The sequence below is a fragment of the Heterocephalus glaber genome, unplaced genomic scaffold, assembly GCF_053883595.1.
Source record: "Heterocephalus glaber isolate CG9 unplaced genomic scaffold, H.glaber_assembly_v1.0 deba00001719, whole genome shotgun sequence".
In the NCBI taxonomy this organism is placed as follows: Eukaryota; Metazoa; Chordata; class Mammalia; order Rodentia; family Bathyergidae; genus Heterocephalus; species Heterocephalus glaber.
Window position 1 is genome coordinate 5463565 of NW_028258432.1, and position 16524 is coordinate 5480088.

Below are 16524 nucleotides of genomic sequence, written 5' to 3' on the forward strand. Positions count from 1 at the left end.
AACAGGCAGACCCTTAACCCTTGCTACTAAGTGGCAGAGGACTAGCCTATCTTACTTGCTTTGCTCATGAAGGCAATACCATGCTCAAGCCTAAAAGTATAATGAAACCAACTATTCTGATGACAATGCTAGCTTTCCTAGTATCCTGAGCATTGGGATAGATGAAATGAAATAAGACCAGGTCATCATACACCTGCCAACAAGTTGAAAGTAAGGCCCAACAATAGAACAGGGCTTCAGTTGGGGTCACAAGCCACATATGGAGACAGAAATGGAGAAGGAAGCAGGAGGGGAATTAAGTAGTCAAAGGAAGTAAATATCTCATAAATTAAAAGTATATAAACAGGTATAAAGAGGTAAGAAAAAAATCTAGTTATGACACAAACATTATGAGCTAATAAAGGACAAACCCTATTACACCAATTTTATAAGCAAATTTGAGCAAAGACATAAAGCTATCCAAGATCAGATATCAAACATTCCCACCAGTATGTACTGACTTAGAAACCAGGCCTTTTCAAATCAGATTAATATATGTAATCTAATGAACTAAAGTGAATCATTTCAAGCACCTTGACACCCATCCAATAAATAAATTGATTTGCTTATATCTGCTGATGGTATTGACTACGGAGCCTGAAGCTTAAGGCTAAGTATAATCACCAGCTGTTCCCAGCAGTTCATTAGCTAAGCGCCTACAGGAGGCGCTGAGGACACAGCAAGAGACCAAGCCCTGCCCTCTGGGAAGTGGCAGTTAGAGAGGCAGAAAGATGAACACAAATTAGTGAGCAGATTAGAGCTGTGAAGAAAAAAGCTAAAGCAAGAGGATGGAGCCCACCTGGGGTGAGGAGACACCATCTGAGTGAAGACCTAGAGAAGGTGCAGAGGTGTGGGGGTGGGGGAACCACTATCCCTGGGTGAATGTGGGAGCCCTGGGGAGCTCCAGCCCCTCCTCTAAAAAGCCCTCCCCCTTTTTTTTTAACTAGGGATCGAACTTGGGACCTTGTGCTTGTGAGCAGAACCACTGAGTTAAACCTCCGGCCCCCCTCCACTAGAGGCCCAGTCCTAGCAAACTCTAAGAAAGCAGTGAGTACCTGGTTTCAGCATCAAGGGAGGCCACAAGCTTTTTATCAGCTATTAGTTTCTGCAAAGTTTGGTATAATTCCACATTCGTGTTCAACCTGGAGAAGTTACAAATGAAAAAAAACTTATTTTCTAATACATTATTTTTTATCTACATCAAACAAATGGTGTCAGATAGTAGCATGCATGTGGCCAGAGGCCAAATATTGGGGGTAGTTATAGGAAAGAGAGGAGGGTGTAATGTGGTGACCAGTGACTCAATGCAGAACCAATTCCCCTTGGCGAACACTGGCAGAGACTGAAGTTCTTAGTGAGGGGAAAAGGCAGGATGGGAGGGAGGCTGAACAGCACAAAGCTCTTCCAGTCCTGAAATGAGTGCCTAGACCCTGGCCTCCCTGTGCCATGCTCAGGACACAGGGTCCAGTGCCACATGCAGATGCAAGGCTGGCCCTACTGTGGCCCTTCGACGGTGGGCAAAGCACTGAGGCCTTAGAGCGCTGTGAGGATGAAGTGAGCTCATGTGCGCCTGATGCACATCCCTCATCCCAACGAACCAATGGCCAGCATGAGCAAGGCCGGGAGAGCTACGTGCCACCACTCAATCAAAGGTCTCGACTCAACCCACAGTGGCCCATCAGGACCCCGGTGATACGAATCCCTGGCCTACTCTCAGGGCTGGACTAGATACAACCTGCCCCTGCCTCTAGCAGCTCCTCAGGGAGAGACACAGTCATAAAAACCACCATTTCCCACTCAGGGCCTCGAGAATGGCCCAGTACCCCAGTCAAATCACAATGAGAGCACCAAGTTTTTTCTATATATAAACCAAAGGGCTCCTTTTGCCATCATTCTCCTGGGTATTCCCAAACACAGAGGGAACTGAGGCCATCAATGCCAACCAAGACTCAGCGGGAGGGGCCACGCCCAGCCCTACTCCAGGCATCAGAGTCAAGAGTGGGCAAAAATAAATAAATTAATTAATTAATTAAGAAAAAAAAAGAGTGGGCCCCTCCTGTTGGCCTGCTGTCCACAGAGCTGCCCCTGTCTCAAGGACAGCAGTTTGGAGGTGGGCTGCGGTGTCACCTTCAGAAGTTTAAGCACACATTGGACACTATGTTTTATGTTGGAAGCTCCTAAGATAAAGGCTGTATTTGTTGATTATAAACAACTACACCAAGTTTAAGGCTTCTCCCCTACTAGCAGAAAATAAATCAATTCCACACATTAGCTGAAATAAAACTAATTTTTCAAATATTGACTGAAGACATTAGTTATGATACAGTTAAACTAAAAGGGGGAAATTATCACTCGGGAAATTGCTGAGTCACAACGCTCGGAGAAAGCAAAGCCCTAGGGAAGGCTCTGAAGATTCTTTTAAGATTTTACTTTCAGACAACTGAAACGCTACCCATGGTGAGGGGAAGACCGCAGGCAGATACGCACCACTTCATCAACAGTGGTTGTCTGTTTTCCTCCCACAAAATAAGAGTGTCGCATATATAGTGATGTCACAGTAGAAGACAGTAATTCGTAAAATAAATATGTGATAAGAAGCGTCCCCCAAGAGTGCTCATCCTTACACCAGGCTGTACCTAAACCCCACAGTTCACAGCTTTGGAGCACCCCAGGGGGGCCTGGCCAAGCTGACCCCTTTCTTGAGTCCCCCCCCATAGGTAATGGTCATTCTCCCAGCTGTCTCCCCACTGTAGCCTTGTCAGCTTGACCAGGGTCTGGACATGGCAGGGACCAACTTCATCCCTTCAGCAAACTGACTCTCAGTGGCTGTAAGAAAGTCACACGTATCATAATGATTACTGAGTAATGTTGTCAACGAAGGCAACAACTGCTTATCCTAAGATGCCAATCTCCAAGGAAGCCCTGCCTAACTGGAGAAGCTACACTCTTCCTCCAACTTCCAGCTCATGGAACAGTCTTGTAATGTTTCCTAGTCCCTATTTCCTCTTGTAAATTCATACCAGGTAACCTCCAAGGATCTCCCAGCTTCACCTGTCCTCTGGCGTGGTGTCACCACCTAAGTGCTTTGGAATATAGCACTGTCTGAGTTATTTTAATGAGCACTTTGGAGCTCTCATAAATGGCTTCGAAACATTTCAGTTTACCTCAAAATTACTTTAAAATAATTTACATCAGCATAGCTTCTGCCTGCAGTCTGTGGGCACTCCCAGAGTTTTAAAGTCCTCCTGGGGCCCCCAATTCCAACTCAGCAGAGCCCCAAGGGCACTACTTGTTGCATACATAATTTCTGCTACTGGAGTGGGACAGCAATTTAGCTGTGCACTAATCTAGAACTCCAACTTGCCACTAGGAAACCACACGGCCCTCATTCATCATAAGCAATGACAATAGTAAAAGCTACAAGACCCGTCTACTGAGTTACAGGAGGGGCCTCATGCCTCAGAAGTCTTTTGCATTTACCTCAGCTGATCCTCACAGCACCCCAAGGGCCAGGTGAGCTTTACCCCACTGACAGTGAGGAAAGGAAGCGAGGAGAGGACTGTGCCCCAGGGCTTCCCCTCTGCACCTGCCCCAGGAACTGCCCGGTGGTCACACAGGCCACCTCCCACACTGCCAGGTGGCCACAAGCACCACGCAGGAAACCCCTAAGGCTGAGCCAGGAAACATCACCCAGCACTGAAATGGAGGAACAGCACATACTTTTCTACCATGGTGCCAATACTCCTGCAGGCTTCTCCAGCGGCCTCTCTGAATGCCAGTTCGGGATGTGCAATTTTCACAAAATCAGCCTAATAAGAGGAAGACAAAACCACAAAGGAATTGATGGAACACCTGCTGCCAAGATCTGAAGCTGAAAATGAAAACCCATGTTTTATAACGTGCCACTGAGCTTGACTTACGCATTTCCATTACCAAACGTTCTTCCTACTCATTTATTAAGTCTGTTATTCCTTGGAACCAAGTTTCATTCTAAAGAAGGGACTTCCTTGAACTTCATTTTAGAAAACTCTTTCGCCTTCAACTCAACACCAGGCAAATTTTCCCTAATTTTATAGTTGAAAAGAACAGACTCTGGATTCAAGTACAGTGGACCCTTGGACTTACAAACTTGATCAGTTCCTAGGGGCTAGATGTAATTCAACTCGGTTGTAGTCAATACAGCTGAGATCTGGATGTCTACCTAGGTACACACTATAGATTAACAAGAGGCAGATGAATTTTCCATTAACCTAATTAAACCAAGTCGTTCACATAGCAGGCTGCTCGTAACTTAAAGTCCACTGTAGTCTGAAACTTACATGGTGGCACACACCTGTAACTCCAGCACTCGGCAAGTCTGAGGTGGGACAACTGCAAATTCAAATCCCGCCTGGGCAACTTAGTGACTTACAAGATCTTGTTTCAAAAATTTAAAAAAATTAAAAACTAGAGGCATGAGGACGTAGCCCAGTGTGAAGGCCCTTGATTCAATCCCCAGTACTGCGCGTGCACGCGCACACACACACACGCACAAAACCTAAAACTCTGTGACCCCAAACTGTATGCAATATGGTTCTCATATGTTAACCAGGCCCCAGAGAATAACTCAGAGCACTTTTTAAAAACTGACTCAGTATAATTGACATAGTACAATTTTAAAATCCTTTTAACCACATTCTTGTCTTTCAACATTTACCTCAGCTGATCCTACATTCTCTTTGTAGCTTATTTAGTAAAATATGAATTCTGGTTCCCATCTAATAACATGCACAATGACTACTGATAACACTACACCAAAAACTAGAATTAAATTACAAATTCTTAAAGAAAGAAAACGAAATCATGTAAACTAGGTTTTGGCTTCTGTGTTAACTAGAGTACACTGCAAAAGAAAACTACCAGTGAACTATACAATAAAAGGAAACTATGAAAATGCTATGAATTTTTTTATTCTCTAAGAAGACACTGTAACTACATTGTAACATGAACTAGAACCACAAGGTAAAATTTCCTAATTTTATTATCAAATAACTTTTAATGCAAAAACATTTAAAATTTGATATATCTGTTGTAGCAATAAGTAACAATGAGATACTAGTGCTGAAGTATCTGAAATATGAGCTTTGTAAAATTTACAACATATTTTACAAGTTATGAATCCACGTTACATTAAGTTACAATGTTAAGCATCAAAACAGTAGTACATATCTTAAAAGTGATGAGGAAAACAACTGCATTACATAAAAATTGTACTAAAGAAAGAAAAATAAAACAAAATGACTACTGTAGTTGGTAAGAAATAATTCATATACCATTTGTATTGCCTTACAATGGTATTGAGCATATAGGCAGGTAGTATCTTAAAAATTCAGAAAGAGAGAAGTTCTTTGAGTTATTTTACCCAGAGAATTATACATATAAGTAAGTTCCATTATAGTTTTTTAAAATATGCTTTTGGTTTTGTTTTGTTTTTTGGCTTTTGTGATAATGTTTTTTGGCTTTTGTGAATTCAAGAATTCAAGGCCTTCACACTGAGTTACATATCAACCTTTTTTTTTTTTTCCATTTTGAGACAGGCTCTTCGTCAATAAATTGCCCAGGCTGGGCCTGAATTTTTGATGTCCTGCCTCAGCCTCCTACCGTGCTGGGATTACAGGCCGCCGGTACTACCACACCCAGCTTAAAAAGTTTTTTAAATGAGATATTCTTGTACATCACAAATATATAAAAAAAAAAAAACTTCAAAAATAGGACAAGATTGCCAGGGATTTAGCTCAGTGGTGCCGCCACCTGCCTCGAAAGGTCCTGAGGTGGATCCCCGGTACCAAAAAAAAAAAAAACAAAGGACAAGATATAGCACAGAGAACTTAAAATTGTTTCATGAAGAACAAAAGCAAAAAGTAGAGACAAATTCTAGAATACTACTTACTTAGAAAGCTAAAGCAACAAATAAAAATGAATTCCATGATTCTGAGGGCCAGTCAACCTCTGTCTATTCATAAGGAAAATCTACTCACATGTATTTTCCTTTCCAGACTTCAGGGGCACAGTTAGATGAAAAAGGCACAGAGGCCCCACCTGGCTGCGCGTGTCCACTGCTCCTCATGGTCAGCGGAGTCCTGGCGCACAGCAGAGGAGCGAGACAGAGACCCAGCTGAACTTAGACCTGACTGCCGAGGGCCCTGGCCTTCACTCCTGGGAAAAACCTTTACACAAGGATACTTTCTGCTATAGTCAAAGAAAATGTTCTGAAAAGGGAAAAAGAGCAAAGATGTGGAGGTATCAGGCTGATGGAAAGAAGTTAGTCTCAAAAGGATTCCATTTATGTGACATTCTGAAAAGGACAACGTGACAGGGATGGAAGACAGATCAGTGGTCGCCAGGCTGACAGATGTGAGGTGAGGGCAGGTGAAGATTTGCTGGGAGAATTAAATCATTAAAAATCCAGGCCCCCACTCTGCAAGATCTAAAAACCCCTGGACACCTGAACAGAAGCTCTGTTCATGACTATAAGCCTTGTGCCTAGAACAGCATCTGGCACATGGTAGATGCTTGATATTGACGGAATACAAAGATGAAAGCTGTAATCATTCAACACAACACAGACAGGATCATAAATGACCACAACTTTAGATTACGTGCACCACCAAAACCTTCACTGATGCATGTCATGGAGATCTGGCCCCTCTGGGCTAGTGGGAGCAATGGGTTTCTTAGTAGATGAAGACAACTAGGTATACTTCTATTTCAACCTCAAAACATGATAAAGGTATTTAATACAATCAGTTTGATATTTTTAAACAAGGCATTCCTGAAAAGGTTTATAAACACTGGTTTTCATTCATTTTATGAAAGAGGAATTTTATGACAAATGTATAAATAAAATCATCTATTAGAATTTTGGTAGTAGCTCTCAGGAATAAAGGACCTTTGTCAAACAAAAAAAAATCTTCATTGCATTAGTTGTTCTTTTGTTACATATTACATGTACATTTTATCATATATTAAAGTACAAGTTCTAAATATCATTTTTCCCTGTATTATTCTCATTCCTCCCCCGCCAATGGTGCTGGAGATTGAACCCTGGGCCTACCCACTGAGCTACATCCCCAGGCCCATTTTTTTTTCTTTTTCCTTTTGAGACAGGGTCTCCCTTATGTCACCACATTACCCAGGCTGGGCTCAAACCTGACACCTTCCTGCCTCCGGAAGCACTGGGATTGCAGGCGTCCACCGCCACACCCAGCCTCTTTCCCCTGTCCCTAAAGGCACACTGCCACACGACCACTTCTACCCAATAGCTCTCAATTATTGCAGCCATTTTTTGGTTTTTCGGTTTTTTTCCGGTACCTGGAATCAACTTTGGGACCTTGTGCTTGCCAGGCAGGTGAGGCACCACTGGGCTAAATCCCCAGCCCAATTACAGACATTTTTTAATTGACAGTTTTAGTCCTACATCAACAAAGGATGTTTTAGTTGCTTAAAATGTCAATTGCTTGAAAGAGGCAGCGTCCAGTCCAGTGGAGCCGTAGACAAAGCGTCTTACCAAGTCCGCCACTCTGCACAGGGTGTCAGAGAGCTCATCAAAGATGAAAACAGTCTCCGGCCCAGGGCGGGTGGAACACACCCGCTCCACCAGCAACTCTGTCCTTCTCAAGGCTTCCTCCTGTGCAACTCGAAATCCTTCTGGAGCACTGAGCTCAGGGACGCCAAAGAGACCCTGAAACCAACAGAATATGTCCAGTTTATAACCAAAGACATGATTTTTGCACTTACTAAAGATATTTTTTTACAAAGGAAATTTGGTTTCATTAGTATATTATAATTATACCTGTGATCAGGAATGACTCACATGTGGGGGAACTCAGTGACACAAACAAATGAATGGGGCAGATGCTTAACTCAGAGATTTCTGAGAAGAGCAACAAGTAAAACTTTCAGGCCTGATAAGATGTACAGTTTCCAGAAGAGATGCATGAAGTGAGGCTATCAAGCTGTCATCAAAAATATTAAATTGGGAGAGCTGGGTAGCTCAATGGCAGAGGCTGCCTACCATGTACCAGGCCTCCAGTTCAATCCCTAGCACCACAATAATAAATAGAAAAATTAAAAATATTAAGTTGAAGAAAATGAATGAAAAAGACAGTTGGGGGTATAGTAGAATCAGGGCCTAATAAATTTAACTCTTGACACTGATTTAATTTCATTCAAGAAGAGATCACTTCCACTTCCCAGTACAACCTCTCCATGTTGCTCTTGAGAATTCTAATTCTTGGATTGCCAGTCAAGGTAATGCTAAAAAAAATTACTTAAACCATTTTTTCCTGAGCCAAAAACCAATTCACAAATTTGAAAATGTGCTATCAGTACCTAAAATCATGAAGCACAAAAGAAAAATTAAGTTAAACTGTTTTATTCGCCCACTCAAAACTAAGCCTCCTCTTCCTTCTGTCATCTACAGGTAAAATAGTTCCCTGCACACTGCATTAAGCCAACTTATGGGAGTTGGTGCAGAAAATCTCAACCAAAAACTATGTCAAAATTTCATCCAAAATAAATGACAAAGTCAATGACAGTGATAAAATAAGACCATTAAGCTCACTGCAACCATATCCTAGACTCTTTATAAGGCAAGCAATGCTACAATGAAGAAATTTTTTTAAATGAAAGTAATCCTTAAACCAGAATGGACAAAACCTACAAATGCAAAGTAAAACAGACATCAGCAAGTCCTTTTCAAGTTTGCTTTCCTTTCACCTGTCATTCATTCACTCAATAGTTACTGGTTCCCTACTGAATACTAGGCACCATGACAGTCAGGCAGGATTGGACACAAGAATAAACAACTCAGCCTAGTGATTTCCAAGGGTAAGAAATCACCGCCAACTCCAATGCACCACAGTAAATAAGACTCATTTCAGCAGGGCTTAATGTTTTAAAATAAGCAAGCTCGGTTTTGAAATAATATATTAACCGGGGCATCAAAGGAATTACTATTACGTTACCAAGCAAAGAGTGTCCCTACATAAAGACAACCTGATGCCGCATATGAACCCATGGGGCGAGATCTCTCACGCACAACTGTAGGGTTGCAGGGAGAATGAACTTCAGCGGCGGTGGAAAGAGGACACGACCCGCAAGCTGAATTTACCGCCGCCGCCAAAACTAACTTTTATATTTTACGTTCACGTGGAGAGAGCAGCTCAGGCAGCGGCAGCTCTGGGATCCCACACTCTAGGGAGGGGCCACTAAAGGCTGCCTGGCCAGGCACCCTGTAACTCGGGGCCTCAGAGTGGAGGTGGTGGTGAGGTGAGGTCGCGGACAGCACGAAGGACACCCCACTGTGCACCGTACACTCGCGGCCGGCTCCTCTCAGCCCCGAGAGACTTTGTCCGGGTCGCTGCTGACCGCGTGGAACAGGGGAAGCCCCTCAGAGCCGCTCACCTGGCGCTCGCCGAACAGGTCCAGGAGGCGGCCCTGGGGCCGGACATTGAAGGCGGCGCCTACCGGGGACCAGCTGGTGCTGACCCTTCGGGCCCGGATCCCAGCTCCGAACCTAACTTGGCCTGCTGGCCTGGAGCGTAGAGCCGCTACCCCGGCTCCGAGGCCGCCCAGGCTTCGGGAGCACAGCATCGTACCCCCACCACAGCCTCTTCCTCAGCCCCAAACTCTGAGCCCGGGGATCCAGCTCCCGCAGTAGCACGCGATCTGCGTTTCCAGGGCAGCGGCCCACGCCCCGTCACGTGAAGCCCGCGCTTCCGAGTCGGGGCGTGGCCCTCTGTGTACAACGACGTCGCGAGGGCAAGAGCAGCACCCTGCCGCCTTTTCAGCAGCCTCTCCGGTTTAGCGCCCCCGTGTGTCCGGAGTAAGGAACTGCTAGAATTCGCCCTCCTCTGCCATCTGATTCGATCTCAGAACACCTTCGAATTCTCCCCGAAACAGGGAATTACACACAGAGAACGCACCAATGTGTGCTCGCGATGCCTTCTGCGACGCGACTCAGTGACCGAGTCTACGGAATGGTCCAGGAGAAATGACATGCAGTCGAATCGATCTGCCCCAGCCATCTCTCTCCACTCAGAGTTTAAATTAAACACAGGGTACGACTGCAGGTCAGAGGTAGGGTTATGCACAACTGCGTGAACTAACTCTCCGTGAATCTTTGCCTATTGTGACTTGTACAATTATAACAACCTGCAATATAAATTGGGGGAGACAGGATTTTCCCCAGACTCCACCCAACAATACCAGGCCCTGGGCTGTAACCAGACACCTGCCCTGGGCTCCCAGCGGGGTGACGGCTCAAGGTGGGACCTGCCCTTGGGAGGGGACCCTGCTGCGGGAGTGACGCTAGGTGTGCTGGGAAGGGCTGAGAAGCCGGGAGAGTGCCGGGAGGGACAGCGTGCTCCTCAGCTGGTGCCTCCTGCTGGTCCCAGAGCTGAAGGGAGGGCGGAGGACGGCGGCTCATGCGAGTCCCTCGCTTTGGACACCAGAGCGTGACTTGTGCAAAAGAACAGGTGCCCAAGGGAGCCTTTTTATTCCAGGCAAGCTACAATGACTTGTTTCTAAAATGTGCTTCATTTGGTCCCTGCAGAGCTTTATCTCCGCCCCACTGTTTTGCCCTAGGTAATGCTCTGTTGATTTGAGTAGTTCCGGACCTTCTCTAGAAGGTCAGGAGGCCAAGGACGAGAGCCGCACCTTCTAACGTCTCAGAACAAACTGGCAGGAAGAAAAAAACCCAATTGATAATGGTGACAAATAACAACTGGAATTGAGTTAGGAATACGACCGTGGCGTACCTGTAGAATTTCTTTAAATCATTACAAATTCTTTATTTTGTTGTGTTTTACAGTAAATTGTGATTCATTTCTATTTTAAAGTCAAAGATTTAAAGCTATTTAAAATCCCTAAGTCCATGGTGATTATCCATCATCTAGGGCTGAGTGCTGCCTGGGGCAGGGTTCCCTGGCAGCCACCCTGCCCCACATGCAGATCTCCTGCCCGTGGAGCAGGCTGCCTGTACAGGGAGATGGCAAAGATGCCATGTAGAGAAGGAGAAAAACTCAATATATTGGCTCCAAATGCTCATCTTGTTTCCCTGAAAGAAAGAAAAGAAAGAAAGAAAGAAAGAAAGAAAGAAAGAGGACTTCAAACCTAAGAGCCTTTTTAAAGCATGGAGTAGATGTTATGCCAGGTATCTAACTACTTAGAATGAAGCACTGAGCTTACAGACGCAGAGAGCCTAACATAGTGAGACTTTTAAAAACTGCATTCCAGTTTTACAACTACTGAATAAAAATCCCAAGTCCTTTGAAAGATGTCTTATGTCTTATCGTGTATATATTTGTCCCACAAAAGAACTTTATAAAGACTTGTTTCCTGTGTCCAGGTCATAATTTTTTAACTTTCCCCTGTTGGACCCATAACAAAGCCAGAATTTGCACTGGGAAAAGTACTACAATTCAGAAAATCCAAAGAGTAAGGTTGCTCTGGCTCATGAAATACAATAGTCATTCTGCTACCAGGGCCAGGCAAACAGAAATTTAAGAAGGCCCCCATTTTGCTCATGCTGGACTGGGCCTGAGAGTGATGCCCACTCAAATTTCCCCTCTGCCTCCCTCACTTTACCCCATCTTGGCTTTTTTCCATAAGAAATGGGGGTTAAAGAAGGCCAATAAACACCTGTAAGAAGACATGATCTGTAAGCCTGTATACTTTCAACATTGTCCGTAACCAAGTACAGTTGTTTTCAGTTATCTGCCGGGAGTTGGTCCCACAACCCCAGTGGTGCCAAAATCTGAGGATGTGTGAGGACCTGTACAAAACGACATAACATTTGCATAGAACCCACACATCTTTATGTGTACTTCCAACCTTGTCTAGATTACTTATGAGACCTAATACAATGCAAATGATGTGAAAATTAGTTATACTGTATTATTTAAGGAATCATGAGAAAAAAAATCTGTTCATGTTCAGTGCAGACAAATTGTTTTCCAGATATTTTTGAATGTTGGTTAAAGCTGCAGATGTGGAACCCACAGCTACAGAGCACCGACTGTCATTTTTAAATATTTCATCTACAGCCATGCTGTTTGCTTATGATGATTAGTCAGAAAAACCCTACCTTCCTAGGAAACAAGCACACCACTTCAATTGTGTCAATTTGTTGGAATGTGGCTACAATTACTATAAATCCTGTGGCCTGGGGGACAGTCCCAGTCTCAAGGAGGCAGGTTCTGTCTGATAATAAGTTCCCATTAGAGTGTAAAAAACAACACTGTACCTTGAACGTACTCCGGCCTTGAGTCTTTTCTTATTTTAATAGAAGGAGAAAAGGGTTCTCTTGGCTCATGGTTTTAGATGTTCCTGACTATGGCTGGATGGTACCAGAGCTTTTACACCTATGGAGAGGCAGCGCATCATGGCAGGAGCTCATGACAGAGCAGAAGCCCTCTGCTCACCTCAGCCAGGAAGGGAAGAACAAGCTTAAGTCCTTTTGCTTCTCTGTGACTCTCAAGTGTTACCCTAGGGATGAGATGAATTCTAGAACCACATGAGTTACAGTCACCGTCACCATAGGAATTCTAGTATCTATAGATAATCCCCTGTCACCACCTGGTACCCAGGTAGGCCAAGAAAAGTATCCACATAAAACATCACCCACATTGTTGTGACATTTTTGGTTTGGAGAACTGGTCCTTCTAGTAAGATCATAGAAAGAATGAAAAAATTGTGAAAAAATGATTCTTTTGAACCCAAAGGATGCCTAAGTAGATTTTGCTTGCTTATAAATACATATGGTTTAAATTCTCAAGCTAGAAAAGTGTATGAAGTTAACTTAAGCTTATGTAGTTACTTGTAGAGGAGGATAAGGCCATATCGAATAACTCAGTTCAACCTCTGTTGCCTAACAGGAGACTGGGACACAGACAAGCTAATGAACTGGCCCAGTTCAGTTCCAATTCCTTGGTTGTGGCTGGAAGGACAATTCACATATCTCCACAGTTAGTATTGGGTTTCCCCACTATAATCACATTGCCCATCTCCTTGGACTGCAGACCACTTATAATTCTTAGATAGAAGGGGTAGTGTGCAGCCGGGGGAGGTGGCGGCAACCCAGCGTGCATAGGTTCCACGTGTGATGATCTCAGTGCCCTCTCACCTTGGATCCTCGGCCCTTGGTTGTACAAGGCAAGTGCTGTACCACTGAATGACATCCCCATCCTGTGAATTCTTACTTTAAGTAAGACGAATTCTCTAAAAGGAAAGTTCCTAGGGCCGAGAAGCTGAACCGGTCCCAGCACCTGGAAGGGAGCTCCCCCACCGCCATCCCAGGCTCCTAGGGCACAGAAGCTGAGCCAGTCGCAGAACCCAGAAGGAAGCTCCCCTGCTGCCATCCCAAGCTCCTAGGGCAGAGAAGGTGAGCCACACAGGCACCAGAAGCACCCTTCCCCCCCACCCATGGAAATGAGAAGACACGTAAACAAGCCTCAAAAACAGACTTCTGGATCACCTACAGCAACCCCAAAGGGAAATGAGATGGAACAATCTGATACTCAACAACCTGGACACTGAACTGGCAACAAAAGAGGATCTGGGAAAAATGAAATCAGAAATAATTACTCAGATAACAGCACACATTGTGCTCATAGTGCAAGACATGATTAATAAATCTAGAGAGGACACAGATAAAAAAATAGAAGATCTGAGGAACATGACGGAATCCCAACATAGGAAACAAATGGAATCCATAAAACAGATGCAAACAGATTTCCAGGAGATTAAAAACTCCATCAAAAATCTGTGCAGCAGAACGAACCAATGTGAGGATAGAATTTCACATATAGAAGATAAGATTGCAATGAGTGACCAGGAAAATAAAAATTGCTTTAAAATTGTAAAGGAACATGAGAAATCAATCCAGCAGCTGCTAGACGATACAAAGAAGAATAACATAAGACTGATTGGAGTCAATGAAGAAAGAGGAGAGAGTGCAGATGACATAAAAACACTCTTCACAGAAGTGATGGCAGAAAACTTCCCAAGGAGGGGGAAAGAACTTGACATACAGATAAGTGAGGCATAGGACTCCAACTAGCCTTAATCAAAAAAAAATCTACACATAGGCATATAATAGTTAGGATTCCAGAAATCCAACAGAAGAACAAAATTCTACAAGCAGTGAGAGAAAAGAAACAAATCACGTACAAAGGAAAGCCCATCAGAATCACAGCAGACTTCTCAATACAAACCCTCAAGGCAACAAGAGCTTGGAGTGATGTATTTCAAGCCCTAAAGGAAAACAGCTTCCAACCCAGATTGGTGTACCCTGCAAAACTATCTTTCAAAATTGATGGAGAAATGAGATACTTTCATGACAAAGAGCACCTCAGGAACTTCATGAATACCAAAACGGCACTCCAAAAAATTTTAGACAATACCCTAGGAAAAGACAATGAGGATCACAACCCCAGGAAACCCAGCAGAATGAATCCATTAGATGTGACAAATTAAACACAAAGGGGGAGAATCCAACAAAAAGAAAAAGTCATGACAAGGCTTTTAAAACTTTTGACTTCATCTCCCTAATGAGTGCATAATTCAATCTTATTTTTGTACTGATTAGTATTTTTCTGATTCTATAGTTGCACACCATTCCTTGTGCTATACTGGCTATTTATCATCTTCTTATGTCTACATTTTAATTGGGTTGTCTATTAATGAGCTGTAAGAGTTCTTTATATATTCTGGTCATAGGTTATATGCATTGTAAATATGGTCTGTTTAAGGACTACTTTTCATTTTAATGATGTCATTTAAAGTTCTAAATTTTGATGGAATCTCATTTATCACTTTTTTTCTTTTATACATCGTGTCTTTTGTATACTAGGTAGTTCTTGCCTACCCTGAATCCATAAACATTTTCCCTTATAATTTCTTCTTAAAGTTTTATACTTTTAGGCTTTCTTATTTAGGTTCAGAGATCGCTTCAAGTTATTTTCATGTATGGAATAAAAGAGTTGAGGTTAATTTTTTATATACGGATACCAGGTGTTCTAGTGTCATTTGCTGAAGACACTATCTCTTCCTTGGCTCTTGAATTGAGTTTATGTTCTATAAAATGTTAATGTTAAATAATCTTTCAAAACTCAGTGGACCATATATGTGTGGTTCTATTTCTTGATTCTCTGTTTTATTCCAATGATCTATATGTCTTTCCTTACATAAACACTGCCTTGATTCCTGTAGCTTTAGAAGAAGTCTTAAAATTAGGTACTAAATGTCTTCCAACACTGTTTTTGTTTTTAACTTTTCTAGGTCCTTTGTATTCCTACATAACTTTTAAATTTCAATATTGAATTCTTCATTTATAGCAAGTATACCCAGACCTGAATTTTTATATATACCTTGTGTTTTCTAATCCTGCTAAATTCAAATACAAGTTCTAGGGGCTCCTAGAGATTTCTTAGTATTTTCTCTGCAGATGATCATTTCATCTACGTATAAAGATTTTGCTTCTACCTTGCCAATTCTATTCTAATTGTGTTGCATTATTGCCAGACTATTTTTGTGGGGCCTAGGTTTCAAAGTTTAATGGAAAGATAAAGAGTTAGCATATCTGCCCTTGTTCCCCACCTTAAGGAGAAAGCATTGTATCTTCTCCATTCATGTAAGGCGTTCTCGCTGGAAGTATGGAGTACATGTCTTTAATCTGTTGAGAAGGTTCTGTTCTACTTCTAGTCTCCTGATACCTTTTACCATGAACAGCTGTAGAATTTAGTCCAATACTTTTTCTCCAACTAGTGACAGGATCATATGGCTTTCTCCTTTCCTCTGTTAAAATGATGACTTTTGGGGGTGGATCTTCCAATGCTGAACCAACAGTACCATCCTTATAACAAAACCACTTTCTTCATACTGCCAGATCTGACTTCTAATAGTTTGTTTTGTTAAACAAATTTCTATCTATGTTCATACTTTTTTCTTCTATTATCTTTATCCAGTTTTAGGATTAGCACAATGTTGATTTCCTAAAATGAGGGGAGAAGTGTTCCTTCTTTTTTCTGCTTTAATGTTTGATATAATTTATCAGTTAAAATGTATATGAGCCTGCTGTTGTCATATAGGTAGGTTTTCAAGCTAGGAATATACTTTCTTTAATAGGTGCTATTCAAAGTTTATATTTCCTCCAGAGTTAGTTTCATTAATTTGTCTTCCAAGGTACTTCTGAGAAGTTGTCAAATTTATTTCAAAACAGATTTTTGAAATATGCTTTCTATATCCTTTTAAATTCTGTAAAATCTGTGGTAATGTCTCCTAGATCTTGATATTGTAATTTTAAAAAATGTATAATTGATATTGTGTAACAGGAAGAAAAGGTCTAAAGGTGCAGGGGAAGTGGGAGGGGTAGGGGAAAGGAAAGAAGGGAAAAGAAAAAATATGAGAAAAGGAAAAAAATGGAAAGAAAGTCTTTGCAAATTG

The 16524-nt window shown here is 42.6% G+C and overlaps 1 protein-coding gene across 8 annotated transcripts in view; it reads right to left on the bottom strand.

Moving 5' to 3' along the window:
• Mipep (mitochondrial intermediate peptidase) overlaps positions 1 to 9837 on the bottom strand; it is a 154667-nt gene extending 144830 nt beyond the window's left edge. For 7 of the 8 annotated variants that reach the window (XR_015446623.1, XR_015446626.1, XR_015446625.1 and 4 more), the window contains exons 1-4: positions 9484 to 9837; positions 7586 to 7759; positions 3760 to 3848; positions 1095 to 1181 (exon numbers count right to left, since the gene is read on the bottom strand). Coding sequence is in view for 4 of the 8 variants with exons in the window: in XM_004854841.3 (XP_004854898.2) it covers positions 1095 to 1181; positions 3760 to 3848; positions 7586 to 7759; positions 9484 to 9672 (539 nt within the window). In the remaining 4 variants the exon portion in view is untranslated. The remainder of the gene's footprint in view (positions 1 to 1094; positions 1182 to 3759; positions 3849 to 7585; positions 7760 to 9483) is intronic. The other variant, XM_021236354.2, reaches the window with a different exon arrangement.
• Positions 9838 to 16524: the final 6687 nt, after the last annotated feature.